We start from the raw sequence: 24,708 nt of genomic DNA, 5'->3' as shown, positions 1-24,708 counted from the left end.
AAAACATGATTTGATAAAATATTTATTTAAAGAACGAAAAGTAATCTTCTGCAAATTTGCTTTGTCATGATTCACTGGGTTGCTGGAGTCCTGGATCTCAAAAGTCACGCAGTTTAGTAAATTAAACCAACTGTTTTCAGTGTGCCCTACCCTTCCCTACACACCTTACTTCAATACAATTTAAGTAATTAAACCAATAAACCCCAATTTTGTTTGTAAATAAAAGAATTCTTAATAAAATCGTAAGTATTGATTGAACCGTATTTAATTTAACAAAAACGGTTGTCACAAGGAAAAAATTAAAAATTATTTGATTTTTTAGCTCAATCCTAACTAGCTACATCTATTCCGGCTTAAAATGGCCGACTATTTAGAAAATAAAAAAAATAGGTTAACAAGCGTTATTTCAATATATTTCCTTGCTACAATATTACATACAGTATAAATGCTAACAAATGTATTTACAATACGTAGGAAAGTTAATATCCATACTCCAAGAGCCGGAATTTTTCAACCGAACGATAGTAATTTATTTAAGTTCGATGACATTGAGATTTAACCATTAAAGTCTTGCTTCGTCGATACGGTTGGTTAAGTAACAAAACGGCAGTGCTTGGTTTTCAAATTTCTAGCTGCATGATTCTGAAACATGAGCAAATGAAATAGATCACTTTTTCGAACTGAATTTTAAGGGATTTAGATATCCCTGGGCTTTGGACATCAAATTTTTTGTTCATAAGAATTTTTACAAGGCTGCGCCTCTTTTTCTCTAATTTGGATGAAGTAATCTTCGAAAAATTGCGGGATTGAAAATCCGCACCATTTTTTCCACAAATGCGGGATTAGCATAATTTCGTGGATTTTCGACAAAAATTCGGGTGAAAATACAGTTTGGATCGATTTTACTCTCTTATCCCCGAGCGGGAATGGAACTGAAATGCATTTCTTGATCTTCTTTTGCTTCAGGATTTTGTTCAGGTTAATTGAAGTTGTTAATTTATAACTAGACACTGGATTGCTTCTGGGAACTGAATTTATTTTTTATCAATCATTGAAATTGTGAGTTTGGGGGAGTTGAAACAGGTTTGAAGGATTATTGGCGCCGGCTTCTATCGTCATCAGATTCGCTGGTTGTATCATTTCCAGATTTATCCTCTGGGCGTGGTTGGTAGGCGTGGCGACCAAGTCTGTCATACAGCTGAAACAAAAATTCGTTTAATTCTAGGTAAGCTATAAAACAACAACACTATCTTAGATCTTTTAAAATGGTTCCCACCCCTTTCCCGTTCTTGTTTACAGAATTGTAAAGTATTCGCAGTTAAAAAGAAATATACCAATTCTTGAAATACAATCTTTAACCATGAAATAAGTTTGCACAGTTTTTCAATGTAGAATTTATCAGAATGTTTAAGCTTGTATTTTAATCTGATGTGCAATACTAGGAAACAAAGACATAAGAATATTATGTTTTTTACAATTCTGTATTCAATAGAACCCGGAATAGCATGGAATGGAAGAACAACCTTTGAATTACATTTCTTGTTGTACAATACCGTTAAATTATTCTAAGGTTTTGGAAATTTACTATAATGATATAAAAGATAAATAATAAGCAACAATATGAAATTTTCAAAAAAAAAATTATGAAAACAAAAATTTGCTTTACCTCTCCCTGTGGCGCGTACTGTGGACCGTACATACCAGCGTTGTACAAGCTTCCATTGGACCGTGCTATCTTACTGTTCTTTCCATAGGTATCATAGAAGTTAGGCATTCCCCATCCTTCCTCTTGGTCATCTTCATAGTAGTGAGCATACGTGGATCCGTGTTGAGATGGAGCTATGGACTCTGCGTATGGAGCTGGTGCTCCGTAGTAGAAATTAACCTGGGATCCGGCCATTTCTCCGGCTTGTTGGAGGAACTTCTCATTGGATCGTTTACTCTTGTTCGATCTCACGCAGATCATCCAGACAAGTAGGACGAGAAGGATAACGAATAGAACAGCTCCGGCAATTCCTCCGGCGATGTAGGCAAATTCAGACTTCTCCTCGCACTGCTTTCCGGCAAAAGATCCGGCGCATTGGCAGTAGGGTTGACCAAGGGTGGTTCTGAGACAGATACCGTCGTTCCGGCAGAATCCTTCGCATGTATCAACGCAGGAGTTAGGTCCGATTCCAGTTCCATTGTATCCTAGTTTACAGGTGCAGGTGAAATCGTTGGGAAGTTTGAACTGGCATCTTGCATTTCTGTCACACAGTTCTGGTTCTCCTTTCTCTACTTTGCACCGGTTGGTGCACTGGTCTACGGAGGTAGCTCCGAGCTCTACAGTGCTGGTATCTGGCGGGCAGTCCAGACAACTGGTCTGCTGACCCTCCGGCTGGTATTGTCCACGTGAGCACAGCTTGCAGGAGTTATCAACGGCGCTCAAGTATTCTCCAGGTATACAGATAGGTAGGTTACAGTCGGATTGACTAACCGAACCTGCCTTACTTGTAGTCCTACCCTGAGGACACTCCTGGCACTCCCTGTGTATTCCCTGAGTCCTGTAAGTTCCAATTGCACAAAGTCCACATTCTTCGTTGAGTCCCAATTGTTCTCCGTCCAGACAATCCTGACGACACTCGTCGCTTGAGATTGCTTTCTTGGTTCTGGTGGTGAGACCAACGGGGCAAAGATCACAAGTGAATTTTCCCTCTTCAGACTGGAACCTACCATGCCCGCAGGGTCTGCATAGATCTGTTACTTTATCATAATAACTGCCAGGGGAGCATTTCTCCTTACATTCCGCACTAGATGCTGCTCCAGTACTCTCGGTAACTCCTTCAATCCCCTGGATAGTCGGACACCTGATACACTCCTTCTGAGCAAACTCAGGGTTAAACTGTCCGACTGGGCACTTTGTGCAGACACGGCCTCCGGCGTCAAAAAAGGTCCCGGGAGGGCAGGGAACACACTGGTCGTCAACGACCACCTCGCCAGAGTTACATCTGAAGCTCTGCTTGAAGGAGATGGAGCTGGGGTCGAGTAGGGTGCCGGGAAGGGTATCACTGACAGCCTGAAATATAGATATTTTATTTATGGTCCAATGACACTTGACTTGAAGGCTTAGTCATTATTATTAGAAAGAGGGAGGGGCTTGAAGGGTGCGACGCCTGTGAAGATAATATTTTGCCTTATTCTGAACTTTTTTACAGTGTATTTTCTTTATAAAGCATTTACAAGAATATTTTTTAAGATAATTTATTTTTTTAACAGAGAAGCTGTTCGATATTCAACTTATAAACAAGAGCACAAGTTTGTCTCCATGTTTGATTTTAATTGAGTTTAACGGTACTACAGATTTAGGTACGATTTGAATTATTAAAAAAGCACAATTTGCATTTTAATATATAAAATAATTATTACTAATAAATGGCAATGAAGCAATGAGAATTATGAAATGTTTTTTTATCAAATATTAAATATTTTATAACTAGATGTTTGCGTGTTTGTAAGTTAAGTCCGTTATTACAGATATATATATATTTCTATAAAAATAATATAATTGTAATTATTTTCATGGTTGGGTTCTCTCTAGTTCACAGATCAACAAAACAAAACATCTATGGCGTCGTTAAAATTAATGAAAAGGCGGTATTTACAAATACCAAGATGGTGGAAGGTTAGACGGGGGGGGGGGGGGAGGAAATAAAGACAATGATCATGTATTCTTAAGAATGTTTTAGAATAATTTGATAGACCAATGAAATGTTTTATGTTTAAAACCATTCAGATTTTGGATCAATCTTTGATCAAAATGCTGAGAAACCTTGATTTAAAGATGAAAACCTCGATATCGAATTAATGATAATCTAACATTTATAATATTACAATTGATCATGTAAAACGTAGAAAAGAAATGGAGTCTTTGCCTCAAACTCAAATTTCCTAATCTTAATGTTTGCCATATGAACATGGAATATATTTGATCTAACAGATTTCATAATTTAAAAAATCTTAGTAGACCTAAGACATTGGGTTGCAAAGATATAGGGATTAGAACATCAGAGTTTGTGTCAAAATATCAATTCATTTTATCTTTAAAAATACAAATTTACTAATTTAATCTCTGTAAGAAATTTGTAAAATGGATATTTTAACTATACAAAAAAAATTATGTATTGTAAAAAGGTTTATCTTAAAAACAAAAACTTTCGTCTTTTTTTCTATTTAGTACTTACTCCCCAAACAACCGTTTTATATACATTTTTCTTCAAACAATCAAGGTACTCAAAAAAAACGAGAAAAAAAATAATTGAACAATAGAGTAACTATGTACAGTGATAACCAGAAAACTCTGAATAGTAAGACGGCTTTGAGAATCAAGTTTTAACTTTAAAAAGTTCAATAACCATGAAACACTGCAATTGTGCAGTGTAAACGGTCTGTTTCACAAAAAAATGTAATATTACAAGTGTCTGCTAAAACTATTTGCCTTGTAACACCATAAAATACAGTAAAATATTGCTATAATGTCGTCTTCCTATTCCATTGTTTTCTGGTTATCACTGTATATAAGTTTACGACAAGGTTTGCTGATACCGTTGCAAATATGTTAAAAACTATTTAGATGTAAACAAAAACTTCAAATGAAAGGTTTATTAAGTTTTCAAAGACTGAAGATAGCTGTTTACGTTTCACGTGGGAAGGTGAGGGGGGGGAGGATTAGACCTTTGTAGTTTTCCGATGTAAATAAAGCTCAGACAGAAATTTCAAAACATGTTTTTGATGATTTTATTCTTGTGCGTTTGATAAAATTCTTTCAACCCTTCTGGTATTTATGTTAAGTTTTTCATTTAAAATTTCCAAAGGAACTGTCTTCTTGCAGGAACAAACTAATATTTTCTCATACCAATATCTTGGCAACCTGATGGTGTGAACCTTTGATATTTTAAACTTATGCTATTTGATAAGAATTCACAATGTTAAATTTAACTTGTTTTACATCAACGGGATTCTAAGATTAGAAAGAGTTTGTGGCAAGAACTCAGTTCCTTTGAAATCTTTTCATGAAAATCATAACAATAACTAGCATATAGACGGACTAAAGAACAACATTACTCAAATTAGAATTGTACAAGAAGAATAAATTGAAAAGATTTTTATTAAGATTTAATGATCTTACCAAATTCTCATTCTCAAGAAGAAGAGATTGTAGCAGACTTTCTATTCTCTCAACTCGTCCATCCGCGTTCGTTGCTTCGTCCGAATCGACGGGAAATGAAAGTTCAAAATCGTATTTTTGCTCCTGATCATTTAACTGTTTTCCCTCCCGCGGGACGGATTCTTCTCCGGCTGCAGTTAAAGCACAGACCAGGAGAAATCCTAAACTAAACTTACAAGTCCTCATTATATTTAACTATTTAACTAATGTACTTAATTTCAATATGTGCACGCTATCTGCTGCACATGTAACTATGTGTGGGTGGGGCGCGTAAAGAAGGAGGATTAACAACGTGCGTGCACCAACTCCGTGCTTGGTTGACGGTTTACTGGTTGAGTAGGACAGGTAGAGCTGGGTTGGTTTGCCTTGCGCGCTCTCCTTCCTTACTTCTAGCTTGGAACCTGTACCCCCACCCCCTTGCACCTAAACCATAGGAGTAGTGGGTGGCATGGATGAAGGGGGGGGATAAAGCTTGAAATGTGGGTTGAGTTTAGGTGGGATGCCTTGAAAATCAGGTAAAATCTAATTCATGCATGAGTTCTTGTTTTATCCTAATGGTTCAGTAACTTGCTTTTAATTATTCTGTAAACATTAAAAGATATTATCTAGCCCTGAAATTCTTAAATATGCATTAGAAATTTTATGTTTTCCAATTTTATGTTTTCCAATTTTATGTTTTCCATTTTTAAGTTTTCCTATTCTATGTTTTTCTTTTCTATGTTTTCCTATTCTATGTTTTCCTATTCCATGTTTTCCTATTCTATGTTTTCCTATTCTATGCTTTCCTATTCCATGTTTTCCTATTCTATGTTTTCATATTTTAAACAGAATTTAATTGAAGATTTTTATTAGCAGTACCAATGTCTTAATTCTAACACATGCTATGTTTGCAAAAGAATCGAAGAAAGCAAAGACATTTTTACAAAGAAAAGACTAAAAATATTAAAAAGAGTAAAAGATAAAATCAAACATAAAGGATGCCGAAAATCGGCGCAAATTGAAAAGATGCTTAAAAATTAGCATTTTATGTAGAACCTATATCTTTTTCACAACCAATGAAGCATAATTTTTTTTTAACATTACAAATAAATCTATAATTTTTATTTCTAAAAGTTGTTAGTTCATCGTCGAAAAATACTAACAATCCACCAACAATTTATATCAAATATGGTGTAAACAATAAATATGTAACTTTCCTTATCCTTTCCTTTTCCTTTTATTTATTTTATTTTTTAGAATTAGGGGAAATATTCCCACAACTTCTATTTTTGGATGTTTTTCAAATATTTTCTCCTAAAACACTTAGTTTTGTATGTTTTTGTTATTTTTCATAAATAAATAATGTCTTACTTACTTACTTACTTACTGTTTTATGTGTTTCAATTCAATGATATCCTATTTTATGTACATTTTTAATAAATCTTGGTTTTCCGTTGTTACGCTTTTTAATCCAGTCCGACCAAATCATGGCAAACTAAATCATATAATCTGTGATTATTTAAAATATATGGATACAAAATCAATCAAATAAAATCAAATTATATATTTTTATTTTCGCAGAAATATAATATTAAATAACATTATTACATGGGTAAATAAATGCATGCTTAGTGTCTGGTGCACTCCTCCTATAACTGTTTTCGTATCAGCTCCCCGTAGTTGTTCAGGAAAAAAGATAAGAAAAAATATAGATATAGGTTTTATTATTTTTTATCCTTTATGGATACAATTAGATCATCAGATCCTGATGTTAAAATTCGTCATTGATGTATCATCCTTTGCAGAATTTCGAAAATAAATTGAGGATTTTGAGTTATGACGAATTATGGTCAGAAAATAAAGTAACCAGAATTTTTAAGAATTAAAACCTTATTCTGGAGACCTCAACTTCTGAATAGCGAAGTATCGTTAAGTTAATTAAGAGGCTGTTCCGTTCAGCATTATTACGGAGACTTTAACGCATTTATAACAAGGTATCGTAAAATAATCCCGATTATATATATCATTTTGGAGAGTTAAACTCTATAACTGCACGGCATCGTAAAAGGGTAGATTATGAATCAGAGATGTTTATTTATATATTTACATATTTGCGGCGGCTAATTAATTCTATACGACTGCCAACCCTCCTTGTTAAACAGTTATATATCCTATAAATATACACATTTAGGAAATATATCAGGAATTACAGGGGTTTACAAAAATAAAAAATACTGCAAACTAGACAGAAGTTCAAATTTATGCAAAATCACTGGTATAACTTTGAGACCTCGTAGCTCATATAGTTTAGATTGTCTGCCCAAGTCTGAGAAAATCATATTCATTCGGACACACAGTATAAAATTCAGAACATTTTTGTTCTTCAAAATAACTCTTTTGTTCAATTTTTGAAGGAATTTATCACACCTAATATTTCCCGTTTAAGGGTGATTAAGTGACTTTATTGCCCTACAACAGGGCAAAAAAGTAACAACTTTGCTATTAAAATTTCAAATTTCATACCTAATTTTTCTCATTGTAGGGTGATAAGTTACTTAATCACCCTACAACCTGCTTTTAAATAATTATTTGAGTAAAATTGAATAAAACTACATACGTACGGTGTGAAAATACTTATATTTTGATCTTACACAAACTAAAAAAAAATCCGGCAAAAACTTTTCCGCACTTAATTTATGCCATATAAATAGATACAATCACAGGTGTTATGATCGAAAAAACATATATATATAATGTCTATTAATATATATATATGAATATTTATCAAGAAAATGCGCAAATATCTGTAGAAATTCCTTTTAGTGACCATTTTAAACCTATCCTTGGGCCCGCGGTCATTGGACTTTTGTATAAATTCCATTTGGATAAATATGTACTTCTTAAACTTCATAGGACTGCCAAACAAACAGAAATTGTATTACTTTATATACAAATTCAAACTAAAGTGAAATATTATATGTAAAGAGCTATTGAAAAGAATTTGAATTTCTAATATGTAATCGAATTAATTTGCTTTATATAAACAAAATATAAACTAAAAAGATTATTTACATTTCTGTAATTCATCCTTGTTCCTTATAACTCTGGAAGTATGTTTCTTGATGTTTAAATAAAACTTCTGATGAATCCAGGAAATGAAATAGACTTAATGAAGTTCCTATTGTCATTATATGCTCAATCTTGAAATTGAATATTTTATTTAAAATCTTTAACATTAAGATTAAACCAACATTAGTTTTAGGAAGTATTTAGGCAATTATCAAATTATTACGAACTGACTAGCTAAGCAGGGGCGTACATAGGAATTCGTCCGGGGGATCAGGTGGGGGTACAGCCCCGTCCCCATAATTTTAATTTATCCAGAGGGGGGGGGGCTCAGCCCCCACTGTGAACACCCCTGACCGAGTACATAATTTTTAAACCGTTAAGCACTATTATGTGAGCGTAATTGGGGAAAATATCAAATTGCTATATAAACTATTATACATCTTTGACGAATTGAGTTTTAACCATCAAATTCAAATTTACTATAACTTTGCAATATGATGGTGTAAACATTTTATATTTCTAACTTAGATTATTAAATCTAACAGAATTAATAGTTTTAAATATTTATGGTTTACAACATTGGGTTGCAAAGAAATAGGGAATAGAAAATCAGAGTTTGGTGCAAATACTCTTTTCTTTATAATATTTTTCTTTAATACATAATTCTAGTCAAATCGTTCATTTTTTCATGTTTTTTCTTTCTTTATTTGTTCCATTATTTGTTCCTAAAATCAGTGTTAAATCCTCAAGTCCTGAAACACCGGATGAACACGTCTTCACCAATCATCGGTAGAAGAATAGACCAGGAGAATTTAAACCCCAATTTCCTTGAAAATGATCCTGAGCACCCCCCCCCCCATACACTATAATTTGTACAAGAACATAAACATCTATTATTCCCCCTCCCCATCATCCTCAACATTATCAAGGTTTAGATAATTCCGCAGATTTGTATCTTTTCTACTTTTAACACTTTCAATAAACCTTTCTGATCAGCATTGAGGAAGAAATCTTTGATTTTCTATCGTAAAACTTGTAAAATATTTATTGATTTTATTCCCTCTCTCAGCAGCATTAATCCGAAGGCCAGAACAGAACCATAATTGAAAATTATAAATTTTTTGACGGAACAACATGAATGTCATTTTTGCTTAGACAAAGCACACCCCGGACTAACCAGAGTTAGAGGCATTCGGTAAGTACAACCGGTTGCAGTCAAAACATAAACAAACAAAATGTAAACATAGCAGACGAAACTCTTACAGATTACAGCTTTCTCAGTAGGTATCACTATACTAAATCAAAGAATTATTCATAAAGACGATATCGAATTCGTCACTGAATTCCCATGTTTTTTGGGACACCCTGTATGAATTCTGTTTGATCAAAGCGTCTAAATTTTTAGATATCTAAGGGTTACACCATCAGGTTGCAAAACCATAGGGATTAGACAATTTTAGTTTTTGGCGAAGACTCAATTCCTTTAATTGATACAATACACAATAAACAGTAATTTTGTTCTATTTAAAAGTAAATAAATGATACGAATGAAAGAATGATAAATGTAAGATTTTAACGCGCTGCCATTTGATTCAAAGGATTGAATTGAAAGCTAACAGATGGTGTAAAAACGGGATTGTACAACGGTATAATGGACTCAGATAGAACGGATAGGAGAAGAACGTCGAAAATGCAATGAAACGAAAAATTTAAGTATTTTCAATGGAATATCAATTAAACTTTTTTTGAAATTTTTTATTTTATATTCCCTATATGTTTGCAACCTGGAGGTGTACATCTTTGATATTTTAAACTTTAAAAATAAGATCACGCAGAATTCACAGTTTAAGCTATCAAAAGTCTACGACATCAGGTTGCAAAGATTTAAGGATTAAAAGGAATAGTTTGAGACAAGTATTCCTTAAGAATATTTTCAGAAACTTCTTTATATTAAAGCTTACAAGTAGTACGTGTAAACATTATATTTGAAGACGTTGACGTGAGTTTTGATGGATTCGATGTCACCTTCTCGCTTCTAGATCTTTATCTTTAACGCCCCGGAAATTCACATTCTTCTTCAAATAAAAAATGTTAGGTTACGAACTTTACAAATACGGTTTTTTGGAAAATTCTTGTTTGCATTTTATTTCGACTAACATGCGTTTCATCTTTGACCTTTATCATACAGATAGGAGAGGAGAGGAGAGTTAGCATGTTGCTTTAGTTGTTTTTTACATAACTAAAAGAGTACATAATTTCCTTACAGCGTACAAGGTTAAATAAATATTGATAAAAAGTTAAAAATTTCAAGGTTCGAATAGAAGTTTCATGGTTGGAGGGGGGGAGTAAAGAAAATTTAGAATTAAATTTAATTATCTTCCAAAATATGAACAAATGGTACGGAGTGTAATTTGGAGAGTTATTTTCTGTATTTGCGTCAAGATTTAGAGGATTTTCAACTTTATCATTTTCTCGCGGATTTCTCAAACCATTTTAATTCTGAGTAGTGAGTACGGTTAATATATTTACTGCAGCTGTGGCATGGAATGAACTGTATTTACAGGTTCGTGGGAACTCTTGAAACCAAACCTTGCATTCCGAACCAAACCCTGCATAAGACAATCTAGATCTAGACTTTCTATAAATTCATGCCAAAGAAAATTGCGATTTCATGAATCCTTTGAGAAGGTTTGAATGGGAACGTGTAGGAAGAGAAGACCTGAACCCATTATAGGCCTGACAGCGTGCACTTTTAATGTATTTGATGCAAAAATATTCAATATGTATATTATACTGTATAATGTACATTGTGTATCTGAAAGGTTTCTTTGCTATTGTCTACATGTATAAAACATTAAAAAATGCTTTGCATACTAAAATAAACGAATGTTAAAATGATAATTTGTTAGTTTCTATTCATAATAATAACATATCATCAAAAAGTTCTTAACTAATGAAGTTTAAAAAGAACAACAAATTCAAAGGTTTTATGACGTAAAATAGTAACCTTAAGTAAAAAAGTCCTTTATTCTTTGTTCATTGATGCTTTTTATCTGAGAGGATTTCACCCGTTAGAAAGATAGGTTTATTCGTATAAGTTTTGTCTTAGAACAAGATAACTGATTGCTTTTCTTGCGCATTTCTCAGTCAGACATTTTGTTTCCGTTTTTGTTTCAGCTTCGAGTATACGGAGCAAAAACAGTTGAGTGGATTTCATTGGATTTATGAGCTTTAGGGCTTATATACACATTTAAACCATTTAGTTTCCATTCTCTCTGTCTTCAGGTTAATACTTTCTATAATTTTGGGATCGAAAAAATAGTTTTAAGCTAGTCTCAGAAAGGCTAAAAAACTGAGCCCTTCTCATGAAGAAAACGATGCGTAAAGTAAATTCCTAAAATTTACATTCTTTGACCCTCTAAAATAGTCATGGTGAAAGGTAGATTTAAGTTTGATAAGGTTCCAAATTATATTGATTAAATTTCTTGGTATTTCCTATATATTCTGAATTGGGTTCGAATACGTATTATATACATTGCCCAAGGATACCGAAATGGAAGTTTGGAATTAAGTTTCAATCCATCTCTGGTTAAAAGTAAATTAGTCCAATCTGCTCCTTGCATGTGGTTTCAGGACCTGGAGATTATATGGGATTCATTAGTCCTGGTTCAGGACGGATGGGCAGTTCTCCGGGTACTCTTCTGACCAGTGCAGAGAGAGAGAAAGTATCCTGGGGCTAAAACAGTCCTCCTTAGCCAGGTCTGGGGGCGAAACTGTGGAATTTGGCTAATTGAAGGTACTAAACTCAAACAGAAACATATATTAGACATGTACTAAACTCAAACAGAAACATATATTAGACATGCACTAAACTCAAACAGAAACATATATCAGACATGTACTAAACTCAAACAAAAACATATATTAGACATGTACTAAACTAAAACAGAAACATATATCAGACATGTACTAAACTCAAACAGAAACAGATCGGACAAGTACTAGACATAAACAGAAATAGATCTGACAAGTACTAGACATAAACAGAAATAGATCTAACAAGTACTAGACATAAACAGAAATAGATCTAACAAGTACTACAGACACAAACAAAAGCAGATCAGACAAGTACTAGACATAAAAAGAAACAGATCAGACAAGTACTAGACACAAACAGAAAAACAGATCAGACAAGTACTAGACACAAACAGAAAAACTGATCAGACAAGTACTAGACACAAACAGAAAAACTGATCAGACAAGTACTAGACACAAACAGAAAAACAGATCAGACAAGTACTACAGACACAAACAGGAACAGATCAGACAAGTACTACAGACACAAACAGAAACAGATAAGACACGCACTAGACATAAACAGAAGCAGATCAGACAAGTACTAGACACAAACAGAAATAGATCAGAAAAGTACTAAACTGAAACAAAAACTGATCAGACATGTACTATACACAAACAGAAACAGATCAGACAAGTACTAAACTCAAACAAAAAATGATCAGAAATGTACTAGACATAAACAAAAACAGTTCAGACAAGTACTAGACACTAACAGAAACATATATCAGAAAAGTACTAGACACAAACAGAAATAGATCTGACATGTACTAGACACAAACAGAAACAGATCTCTATCTATCCCAGATTTCCCCGATGTGAGAGTAGTTTTATGATCGAATACTAAAGGATATATTTAACCCTAAGGCAGTATCAAGTAAAAAGTGTTTGAAACTAAGAATTGAGAAATCTGTGTGGCTTCCGCCAATGTTTAAAGAATAAAAAGACCTAAGTCAGGGTTAAAACAGTAATTTAAAGTTCAATTTAAAACTGTTTTCTTTCTCCAAGTTTTTTTTCAATATTTGATACTGTTAATGTAAATTTTGAAAACTCAATGACAAAATTGAAAAATTATGGATTTTAAACATTAGACTGAAATGGTTCTGCAATTTTGCAGGACATAATCATAAACCATAACGTAAACTCATATTTTAACACAATTAACAGTGCATTAAACCTAAACTCATATACCCGTCACCAAACATGTTGCTTTTAGGGCGCTTTGCAACCATTTTCTTGTTACAAACTAAATAATCTATTTAGTATAGATGAGTATCGATCAATATCACAGATTTGCTCTATCTCAGTCGTGTTAAATGTGTCACGAGAAAGGTTCAATGTATCTTTAACTTGTTTCAGATGGAATTGTAGGATATACATATTAGGACTGCAGTTGGAGGGGGGGGGGGTGCATAATATGATTGGTAACACCAATCTTTTAAAGTTTATGCACCCCCCTTTATTCATTAAAGAGTTTGTTTCCCTATTAAAATCCATACAAATCACTGTTTTTTATAGGCCTCCTAACCTCTAAAAGATGTTCCAATAGCCAGAATGAATGATAATTTAACTGTCTTAATTTTTCCATCAGCTTTTTTATGGTGGACCAAAGTGTGATTTGACTGAGATAAATCTTGAGCATTTCCTATATTGAGCGTAAACATGATCAAAATCTTGATATTGTAAATATGTCAGGACGATGGAGCGGGGGGGGCCTCCAGGCCTCCATGCAAAGATGGCAATGCCCGATTTAATCTGATCAACATGTGGAAGATACCGTCGTTGTTCTGAATCGAAAAGTTTTTATTGCTTCTTAAAAACAGAAAATGTCACTTTTGCAGAGAACCCGCAAATGAAAATAAAACAGTTTAAAAAGGCAAAAACATGCATATATCCGTATTTATACTTGATCGGCAAAGCTTTTCAGGGCACCTGTGCACGGAGGGTCACTTTAAATTATGCTTACAGTCCCTTTAAAAATTGATATGACTTTTTTTCCTTTAATTTAAAATCCTGTACAAGTTAAAGTGCCTGAAGTTATACGGAAGTTAGGTTTTAAATTTAATAATTATATTTTTGATTTATTGAAGATAGTTAATAGTTTAAATTGCGAGCATGAGAAGATGTGTAAGAAAAAAATTATTTTTAAAATTGATTATTCATATCTTTATTAATTGTTTTTTTTTAATCCCAGCCAAATAAAGATGTTTGAGAGCGATATAATTAATCATTATCTTAAACTTATTTGTCAGAATTGATTAAAATTGATTAAAAAACATCTAAGCATCTTTTGCCTCAAATTTTGTTTGGGGAACTCGGGTAAGCCATTGGAATATTCTCTGTTTGGTTTTAAGATTCTAAATTGAGTGGGCCGCCTTTTATGTGAAAATTTATTTTCCCTGTAAAATCGACCAATTGTGTGAATAAGGTGGATTAACTATGAGTACCCCGGGCAACGCTGGGTTCCCAAGCTAGTCTATAACAAAAAGAAAGTCATCAACACAAAAAATATGTTTTTAATATATGATAATGATATGTGTAATGTGTATGCTGCAAAACTTTAATGTGCACGAAACAAATCTTCATAAATCTCAAGAATAGTTTTATTATCATGCTTTTGTTTCTGCATTGTAATGTGTTATAAAACTAGTCACAAACGTTACTTGATTAAACATGAAGATGAATCCTACTTTTTAAGTTTAAATATGAAAACCATTGTATGAAAACCATTGTATGAAAACCAAAATGTAAAAGAACAAGTTACGCTAGGTTAGAAAAAGTGTATAGATAAGTATGAAGTCAGGTTATACATAAACCTGCCAGAAGCTTTAAATCCAACCCATCTGTCAGATTTCTCTCTTAAGCTACACACACAACCTGGAGAACCAGGAGAACCAGGACAAACCCACACTTCAGGCAGTCTCAGAGGAAACACAAGATTTAGTCATAAGCAATTTAGGAAGGAGGTTTCTACCTGCCTGCATATCTATATATATATTATCTTTGGTAGTGGGCGGTTTCAAATCAATTAAATTAGAAACTCATCCATTCCTTTCTTCATAATATATATGTATATAGGTCAAATCTGTCTTGTTAGGATATAAATAAAACTTTTTAAAAATTAGCCTCCAACAAAATAATAAAAATCCACAATTTTTTTTTTCAAGAAATCGCTAACTTTTTGTTTTGTTTTACAATGTATATAAAAAGAAAATGTTCACAATCGAAATAAAACATGGGTGTTAAGCGCCCTAAAAGCCGAATAAATCAAATTCCCAGATGTCTGAAAACCCCAAATTCAAGAAATCTCAAAACTAGGTTGAATATTAATCAACTAATTTCTTGAATTCTAACGGGTTGACTTCTCCTGAATGCGGAACCAAACCTCTCTGATTTATTCTGTTCTCAGAAACTCAGTCATTCAACCCTGAAACTTATTCATGAACCTTAACTTTATTCAATATTTGGTTGGTTGAGTGTATGTACTTGAAACCCATGGGTTCGAATACAGACGGGAATTTATCTCCAAGATCTCCTGGTGGGGCTGGCAGCTCAGGGCCACATTTTTACGCCCAAACCAATCCTAAACATTGCAGATTATGCAGTGACGCAGGGATATATGTCAGAAGCTACTGAGAAATATGCGTCAGGGCAGTTTGATCCCACGGTTAAACTTTGATTCACGACCATTGTTATTCCATTTTCAAAAATGACTGAACGCCATTTTGTTTTCTTGCTAATTTTTGTGCGTACAGTAGTGTCTGTTCATGCAGGTTCGCGCATTTCCTAGCTTTTTATTCCTAACGGATTCAGATTATTTAATTATAGAGTTTATTAAAACCACGGCAGCTATTCATGATTTCCGGGTCATGATTTAAACATTTTAGTATCTTGTTTCAAACATTAATGATAGAATAAACATTAGTATATCCGCACTTAAAATTTAGGCTTTTAAATATTTGCCAAACAGCAAACAACTAAGGCTTAAATGTCCGGATGCCAGGAAAGATTTGTTATAAAAATTTTTGAATCAAATTCAAATAAAAAATGAATGAAAAAATATTGTCGGTAAGCATGGGCAAACACAGGAATTTTATCAGGGGGGGCTTGATTTTTTTTTACCTTATTCTAAGCATCCATTAGGACCCAAAACCCCCCTGGAAACCATACAGTTCACTGATCCAGGCGGGGGCTGATCCCCCATAGCCACCCCCTGTGTACGCCTCTGTTGGTAAGGTCCGTCTAACTGTCAATGGTTTTTTCGCAATTATAGCTTTATTTTGAACAAACAAATTGTTAATTTGGATTCGACATAGTTTAGGATCAGAAATTTCAATTGGCAAAATTCATTATCTCAAGAAAAAAGGAGTAAGTCCAACTTTGAAACTGATTATTTTCAATTGTGGGTTCTTTACAAAAGTTCATGTTCATTTTTCCTGTAGTAAAACAATGTAAAAATAATCAGAATTAAATACTTTTCAGGCTAGCAAACAGACATATCTTAACTTCATCATTGATGATATAAAGGTTTCATGGATTCCGTTATGAATAGAATAAATAAATGGAGCGACCAGAATATTGATTCTTTTATTGCTTTAAAACCTAAATTTTTTCTTTGAACTCCAGAAAAATATGAATTAAGTAGAAGTACTACATACAAGCGTGAATTGCACTGTTCATTCAATAAAATAAGGCATTGGTACTTTGTTTAAGATAAATCATATATGTACATTTAGAACCGTAAAAGGTGTTTTTTAGACTTTAGTTGGTTTGAAAATTGAAACAGACACATAAGTTAGGCTTTAATCCTTTAAACCTAAACTAACCTTGAGAACTAATTATCCATCTCTCTCCAGATAATTACTGTGTGACCTATATCACAAGTTGAAGGTAGCAAGGCCTACATTAGTGATAAAATATTGAAGAAATGAAAATAAATTTGCTCAATATCCGGTCTCCGCCCTTGGAATCCGTCTTTAAGAATTGGTTTAGATTTGATACGCCTCATTTAATTAGAAATCAGCCCAATCAGCAGACCTAGAAACTCTCATGGTTGAATCAACCCCCCAAAAAAACGATTTATAAAATCTAAGAAATCTAACAAAATTACGTAAAGATTTATTTGAAGGTTTTCAATTGTAAAATTTGGCCACAAAGAGAAAACATCACGATTGCGAAATTTTCAAATCTCTTCGCGCGTTTGTGAATATATTGTAAAGATTTGTTTTGAAGATGTTTTTACGCGTAAATGCACATGTTGAAATGTTTATGACGCATAACGTACAGGTTAAAGATGTTATATCGCGTATATACATACGAGGAAAATGCTAATGACGCATAAAGAGTGCGTCATATAAGATAAAGGATATAAACAATGGGACATTTCAAAACGTTTATTAAAATCCGTGAATTTGATGAAATCATAATTAAAGGATTTCAATACAAATTATAAACCTATTTAATACACATTACCCAAGGATAGATCTAGCAAAGCAAAACAGTGCTAAATCAAGCTTGCTTTTATATATCCATCCAGATACTACGGATCATTCGTCGTTCTCAAATTTTGTTACCCACCAAATAGAGTGTAAAAAGGAGAAGCATTTTGTAGTACATATTTTTGTATGCCTACACAATATATGAGATTTATTTTCTGAATGTATTTTTTACTCATAAAAGTTTGAAAGAGAGAGAGTGTTTGTTCATTTTGAAAAACATTGTTAAATATCTAAAATTGATACTGGCCGTCGGTCTAAAAGTGAGAGGCGTGCCTCCCCGCCCCTCTTCTTCTCTACTCTTTTTTTGCTTGAGGCCTAATATATCCTTTATAAAGAAACCGCCTTGCATAATATTTATGATTAGTGTAGGCTGTATCAGGGTTGTATCAGGGTTGAGTATAGAGTATGTATGAATTTCCTGGTTTCTCTTTACTTCAAGTTTTTCTCCGCCCTAGGCCTTGAACTGCACACACCGCTGTATATGTAGACTTGGAGAAAGTGACGCGGTAGCTGGATACTTGATACTTGATAGTGGATACTTGATACTGGATACTGGATGCTTGATACTGGATACTTGATACTTGATATAGGATATTGGATAGTGGATATATGATATTGTATAGTGGATAGTGGATATAGGATATTGGATAGTGGATATAGGATATTGGATATTGGATAGTAGATAGTGGATATTGGATACTGGATACTAGATACTGTGGGATAGTGGATAGTGGATACCGGATATAGGATAGTGGATAGTGGATACCGTATATAGGATAGTGGATACCGGATATAGAATAGTGGATAGTGGACACCGTATATAGAATAGTGGATACTGGATACCGGATATAGGATAGTGGATAGTGGATAGTGGATACCGTATATAGAATAGTGGATAGTGGATACCGTATATAGGATAGTGGATAGTGGATAGTGAATACCGGATATAGAATAGAGGATAGTGGATACTGGATACCGGATATAGGATAGTGGATAGTGGATACCGAATATAGGATAGTGGATACCAGATATAGGATACTGGATAGTGGATACCGAATATGGGATAGTGGATAGTGGATACCGGATATAGGATAGTGGATAGTGGATACCGTATATAGGATAGTGGATACCGGATATAGAATAGTGGATAGTGGATAACGTATATAGGATAGTGGATAGTGGATACCGGATATTGAATAGTGGATAGTGGATACCGTATATAGGATAGTGGATAGTGGATAGTGGATACCGGATATAGATTAGTGGATAGTGGATACTGGATACCGGATATAGGATAGTGGATACCGGATATAGAATAGTGGATAGTGGATACCGTATATAGGATAGTGGATAGTGGATACCGGATATAGGATAGTGGATAGTGGATACCGGATATAGAATAGTGGATACTGGATACCGGATATAGGATAGTGGATAGTGGATACCGGAAATAGGATAGTGGATAGTGGATACCGGATATAGGATAGTGGATAGTGGATAATGGATACTGGATATAGAATAGTGGGTAGTGGATACCATATATAGGATAGTGGAAAGTGGATAGTGGATACCGGATACCGGATACTGGATACTGTATACTGGATACTGAATACTGGACTGGATACTGGATACTGATACTGGATACTGGATACTGGATACTGGATACTGGATACTGAATACTGGATAATGGATAGTGGATACTGGATAGTGGATACCGGATACTGGATACTGCATACTGGATACTGGATACTACAGAGCGTCCCATATCATATAAGATTATCTCCAAAACTTTTTTAATGATTCATTGTTGTAAAATTTTCAGATTTGTGATTAAAATCACAATTTTGAGCTATTAACGATCTAATATGATGTGGGACAACCTGTAGATACTGGATACTGGATACTGGATACTGGATACTACTGGATTCTTTTTTCTTTCTATTTTATCCTTTTCGGCTAATGAAGATAATCTCTATTGTGCATTGCGTATCATTTAAAGATGATTTTATAAGGAGAGAATAGCCAAGGTTGCCTAAAAAATTATACTTAATATAACCAGAAAAATGTTCAGTACTATAGCTTAAAATCTTATTTAATTTTGCTTCATTCACAAACCAGGGTCTATAGCTACGTTATCATATTCATTATGTGAGACTGATCAAGACAAATTTGAACAAATTTAATAACTTGGCCAACTCTTACGGAAAACTATTTCTTTTTTGTTAAAAATTATTTTAATATTTTCTATTCATTTGATGTAACAAAAAAAGTTCTCTTAACAATTTGATATAGGTTGTTTAGGACCTTGAATTAAAAAGAATCTACATTATTATCCGAAACTCTATTTGTAAAGATATTCTAATTAAGGTTATGATTTATATGTTTAAGTGATACAGGAACTAATCCCAGCGTTCTGTAGGTTCGCGGTTTTATTCTTTTATTAAAATTTTTTTTTTTTTACAACCTTATTAAAGAACAACTCATTTGATTTAGCAAGATTAGATGGACTAGAAAGAAAAGGTAGATTAGATGGAATAGGTAGAATATGTAGAATAGGTAGATTAGATGGACTAGGTAGAATAGGTAGAATTTGTAGATTAGATGGATAGGTGGGGCTAGAGCAAGTATGCAGGGAAAGTAAAAGAATTTAAGATGATGGGTTGGGTTAAACTCCCCTAGAGAGAATAAAAAGTAAAATTGCATAAGTTTGGGTTTATTGCATTTCATTGCATAGTTGAAAGTTAATGCATGATACTGCGCCCCAGAGTAGGAAATTTTAAGTTTCATTATTTTAAATGAACCCGGTTCGGATAATGCCCAAACTGTATTTACTTTTTGTCCCACAAAACAGATCTGTTTCTTGAGAATAAAATTGTGATATCAACCTTAAATTATACTGTGCCTTTTTTATTTGTTTTTGCTCCAAAGTTCTTACAGGGACTGTAAGCGTAATTTCAAGTGAGCCCTCTGCAAAGATAGTAATGCCCGATTTACTAAGGTACCTTTATTGGGTCTCATTGTATGTATATTTCAGTAATTGGATTTTAACTTTGATCGCTTCACATTTAAACACTTTCCTAAATCTTCCCTAAACCTGGTTTTGTTTATCTCGTTCAAAGTTACCCCCCCTGGAATCCTAAACCAGATTTTGTTTACCTCGCTTAAAATTTCTACCCCTGGACCCATGGAAAACTAAACCCGGTTTTGTACACCTCGTCTTAAGTTTCTACCCCTGGAATCCTAAATCAGGTTTTGTTTACCTCGTTTAAAGTTTCTACCCTTGGAAACCTAAACCGGTTTTCTTTACATCGACTAAAGTTTGCACCCCCGGAATCCTAAACCAGGTTTTGTTTACCTCGTTCAAAGTTTCCACCTCTGAACCCCTGGAAACCTAAACCCGGTTTTGTTTACCTCGTCTAAAGTTTCTACCCCTGGAATGCCGGATCTCAACAAGTTTCCCTCGTAAGCTAAAATCAAGGACAAACCGTTTAAGATTCAAGACACATTTCAAGATAGGGAATCAATAGACGGCCTTTAAACCATTATAACCCCCCCCTCCCCCCCCATCTTCAGGAGATCTGTTAACTAGTCAAGAACAATTTGGTTTCCTCATTATGAAAACTGAACAGAGGTATACACATTAGACATTAAACCTGGAGATAAATGGATATTCACAAAGGATGAGACTTAATGGACTTAATGAGACTTAATGAGACTTAATGAGACTTAATGAGACTTAATGAGACTTAATGAGACTAAATGAGACTTATTGTAGCATAGATTTTATCTTCTACATCCAATAAAATCTTTTAATGGTTTGGAAAAAAACAATATTGCTTTCGAATGCATGAAAGCATGGATGTAAGAAAAAGAACTCAATAAATTCCATACAGTCGTCTCTAAACTCTTATCCTTTAGCCCTGTAATGGTTTAAAAGATTCAATTAAGTTTTAAAAATTAAGAAAAAATTGCTTTTGTACTGGGGAGGTAGCCAGGATTTATTCTTAAGGGGGTTGACTTGCATGGTAACTTTTAAAGGAAAATGTAGAATCATAGAGGGGAGGGAGGGGGATTAATTCCCCAAGACCCATGCCACCTGTTTTCTACAAAAATATGATTTTCTCTCTATATGTTATATAAAGTACTCAAATAGAATGTCCCAATAAACTTGGTAATTAAGGAAGACTATTTTTTTACAATTTTTTTAGTTTATTTTTTGTTATTTTTATAAAATAAATTGATACGAGGCATAGTTAATAATGTCAAATATTCATCTTTTTCTCCTTTTCTGCTTAATTTTTAAAATTAAACACGTTTCAAGCAAGATATCTTTTACATTATTGATCAGATAAAGGTTTAAAGGAATCCTTTGCGAATCGAGCCTGGTCCTCTTTACATGAAAGATAACACAGAATTACATAGAAAGAGCCCTTTAAATAAAAATTTTAAAAAATCTTTTGATGATTTGCTTTTGCGACCTCTGCAATGTAAGTAATGTAAAGTGTAAAGTGTAAAGTGTAAAGTGTAAAGTGTAAAGTGTAAAGTGTAAAGTGTAAAGTGTAAAGTGTAAAGTGTAAAGTGTAAAGTTTAAAGTGTAAAGTGTGAAGTGTAAAATGTAAAGTGTAAAGTGTAAGTACTGTAAAGTGTAAAGTGTAAAGTGTAAAGTGTAAAGTGTAAAGTGTAAAGTGTAAGTAATGTAAAGATTAAAGTGTAAAGTGTAAAGTGTAAAGTGTAAAGTGTAAAGTGTAAGTAATGTAAAGTGTTAAGTGTAAAGTGTAAGTAATGTAAAGTGTGAAGTGTAAAGTGTAAATAAGTAATGTAAAGTGTAAAGTGTAAAGTGTAAAGTGTATATTGAATCCAACCTTGATACACTTTACAGGTATATTTATAAATATTGACCTTAGATGCAGTAAACCCCGGGGGGTTCCTATTGCTGTATGATTGTAATGATTTTATCTATTGAAATATGTAGAACAGGACTTAAAACTGTTCACTTCCTAATCATTAGTTTTGAATTCCTGTCCTTCTTATTTCTTCCTGTCCTTTTTCCCCTAGTTCTGAATTCCTGTCCTTATTCCTTTTTTTTCTTAGTTTTGAATTCCTGTCCTTCTTATTCCTTTCTTTCCTTAGTTTTGAATTCCTGTCCTTCTCCTTTCTTTCCTTAGTTTTGAATTCCTGTCCTTCTTATTCCTTTCTTTTCTTAGTTTTGAATTCCTGTCCTTCTTATTCCTTTCTTTCCTTAGTTTTGAATTCATGTCCTTCTTATTCCTGACTTTCTTACACTTTAACTTCCTGTGTTTCTTTTACGTTCAGCCCTATTTACATTTTTACTTCTTGACTTTCTTACACTCTTACTTCCTGAATTTCTTCCACTTTACTTCCTGTGTTTCTTACACTTTTGCTTTCTGACACTTTTAGTCCTTAAGCTTACTTACACTTGCACTTTTACATTCTGACTTCCTTTTACTTTTACTTCCCACCCTCCCGGATATAAAATCTAGAAAGTTGTGGATTTAATAGAACTTGAATATCTAGTTCTTGCATTTTATTTCTAACCACTTTACAGATCGTTTTAATAGACAAAATATTTACGAATTCATATGTTAAATGGAATAAAATGACGACATTAAACTCGTCTTTTATTTGCGCAGCATTTTATTTATACGAATGATAGCTTGGGAATCCAGCTTTGCCTGGAAAATAAGTTTTCCTTTATAAAAGTCAACAAACTTAAAACTTCTAAACAAATCTCAGAACATTCCCGATCATTTCAGGCAAATCTGTCGAGGGGTTCATGAGTTATTATCGAACTCACGAAACAACAGATTACTACTTTATTTATACTAGCTTGGGAACCCAGCTTCGCCTGGATTTTTCCTATAAAATTCACCCCACTCAACTTAAAATTTTAAAACTAAAAGCTAAGCACAATCCCGTGGTTCTATCGAGTTCCCCAATCAAATTTGAGGCAGATTGCTCAAGGGGTTCATGAGTTATGATCGGACATACAAACAGACAAACAGAGATAACAACTATGATACAGGGTGTCCCGGTAAACATGCGAAATTGGTGTCAAATTCGAGATCGTCTTTGTTAAGAATCAGCATTGTAATATTTAATTTCAAAAGCCATAATATTATTATGTCTGCTAGAGTTTATTTTATTAAATGGCTGCAATAAGATATGTATGTCTGTTATCTCTCTGCAAGATAAACAATGCAGACGGATATGTTTACTGTGTTTTTATACTTTAATTTTCTTGTTTTACAACCGTATGCAGTCAAAACATAAACAAACAAATTGTAAACATACATAGCAGACGAAAATCCTATGGATGTATCACTATACTAAATCAAAGAATTATTTAAAAAAGACGATATCAAAATATAAACCCTGTATAAAGAATTTAGATATTTCAAACTAGATTTTTGCAATCTTTTAAAAATTCAATGCTTCAAAAAATTTTCTTCATTTTCAATTTAATTGATTAATACAAGTTTTGATGTAAATTGATTTTCAATAATTTAATGGCTACGATCAGTAACCATATAAACCAATTTATCCCACAATTTATTGCTTAGACTCATAAACTTAATACTTAACCTTCGCAGCAATAGGGCTTAACATTCCATGCAACTACAGTTGTCGGCGTTTATATCAATACAATGAGGACAACTTTTCTATTCAAAGTTTACAAGTAAATAAAGAGAAGCTATTAATTATCCATGTTTATTTGTATTTATGATGTATACGAAGATATGACTGTAGTTATATTCATTATGTACAGGTTGTACCACTATACGTAATACATGTAAGCGACATTAAATTTAGATTGAATATGAGAACCCAGATAAAAATTAAGTAACGTGTAGAGTGTAGAGTGTATTATATAGAATGTAGAATGTAGCGTGTAGAGTGAAAAAGTGTAGAGTGTAGTGTGTAGAGTGTAGAGTGTATAGTGTAAAGTGCAAAGTGTTAATTGTAGAGTGCAGAGTGCAGAGTGCAGAGTGCAGAGTGCAGAGTGCAGAGTGTAGAGTGTAGAGTGTATAGTGTAGAGTGTAGAGTGCAGAGTGTAGAGTGTAGAGTGTAGAGTGTAGAGTGTAG

The 24,708-nt window shown here is 33.4% G+C and overlaps 1 protein-coding gene across 1 annotated transcript; it reads right to left on the bottom strand.

Moving 5' to 3' along the window:
* Positions 1–391: 391 nt before the first annotated feature.
* On the bottom strand, positions 392–5,540 carry LOC111698988 (sushi, von Willebrand factor type A, EGF and pentraxin domain-containing protein 1). The gene is made up of 3 exons (XM_023469497.1): positions 5,165–5,540; positions 1,667–3,055; positions 392–1,198 (listed from the first exon to the last, which is right to left on the bottom strand). Exons 1-3 carry the CDS (start codon positions 5,387–5,389, stop codon positions 1,094–1,096), a joined length of 1,719 nt encoding a protein of 572 aa, XP_023325265.1. The 5' UTR covers positions 5,390–5,540; the 3' UTR covers positions 392–1,093.
* Between the last annotated feature and the right edge of the window lie 19,168 nt (positions 5,541–24,708).

Source organism: Eurytemora carolleeae, unplaced genomic scaffold (assembly GCF_000591075.1).
Source record: "Eurytemora carolleeae unplaced genomic scaffold, Eaff_2.0 scaffold129, whole genome shotgun sequence".
In the NCBI taxonomy this organism is placed as follows: Eukaryota; Metazoa; Arthropoda; class Copepoda; order Calanoida; family Temoridae; genus Eurytemora; species Eurytemora carolleeae.
The sequence above is the reverse complement of the archived record's forward strand: the minus strand, read 5'-3'. Positions and strand labels throughout refer to the sequence as shown.

Excerpts from the sequence above, each read along its gene's own strand:
- LOC111698988 (XM_023469497.1), bottom strand. The coding sequence starts at position 5,389 with ATGAGGACTTGTAAGTTTAGTTTAGGATTTCTCCTGGTCTGTGCTTTA. Across the intron at positions 3,056-5,164 it reads TTCTTGAGAATGAGAATTTG|GCTGTCAGTGATACCCTTCC; the intron begins GTAAGATCATTA and ends TCTATATTTCAG. Across the intron at positions 1,199-1,666 it reads AGTACGCGCCACAGGGAGAG|CTGTATGACAGACTTGGTCG; the intron begins GTAAAGCAAATT and ends TTTTTGTTTCAG.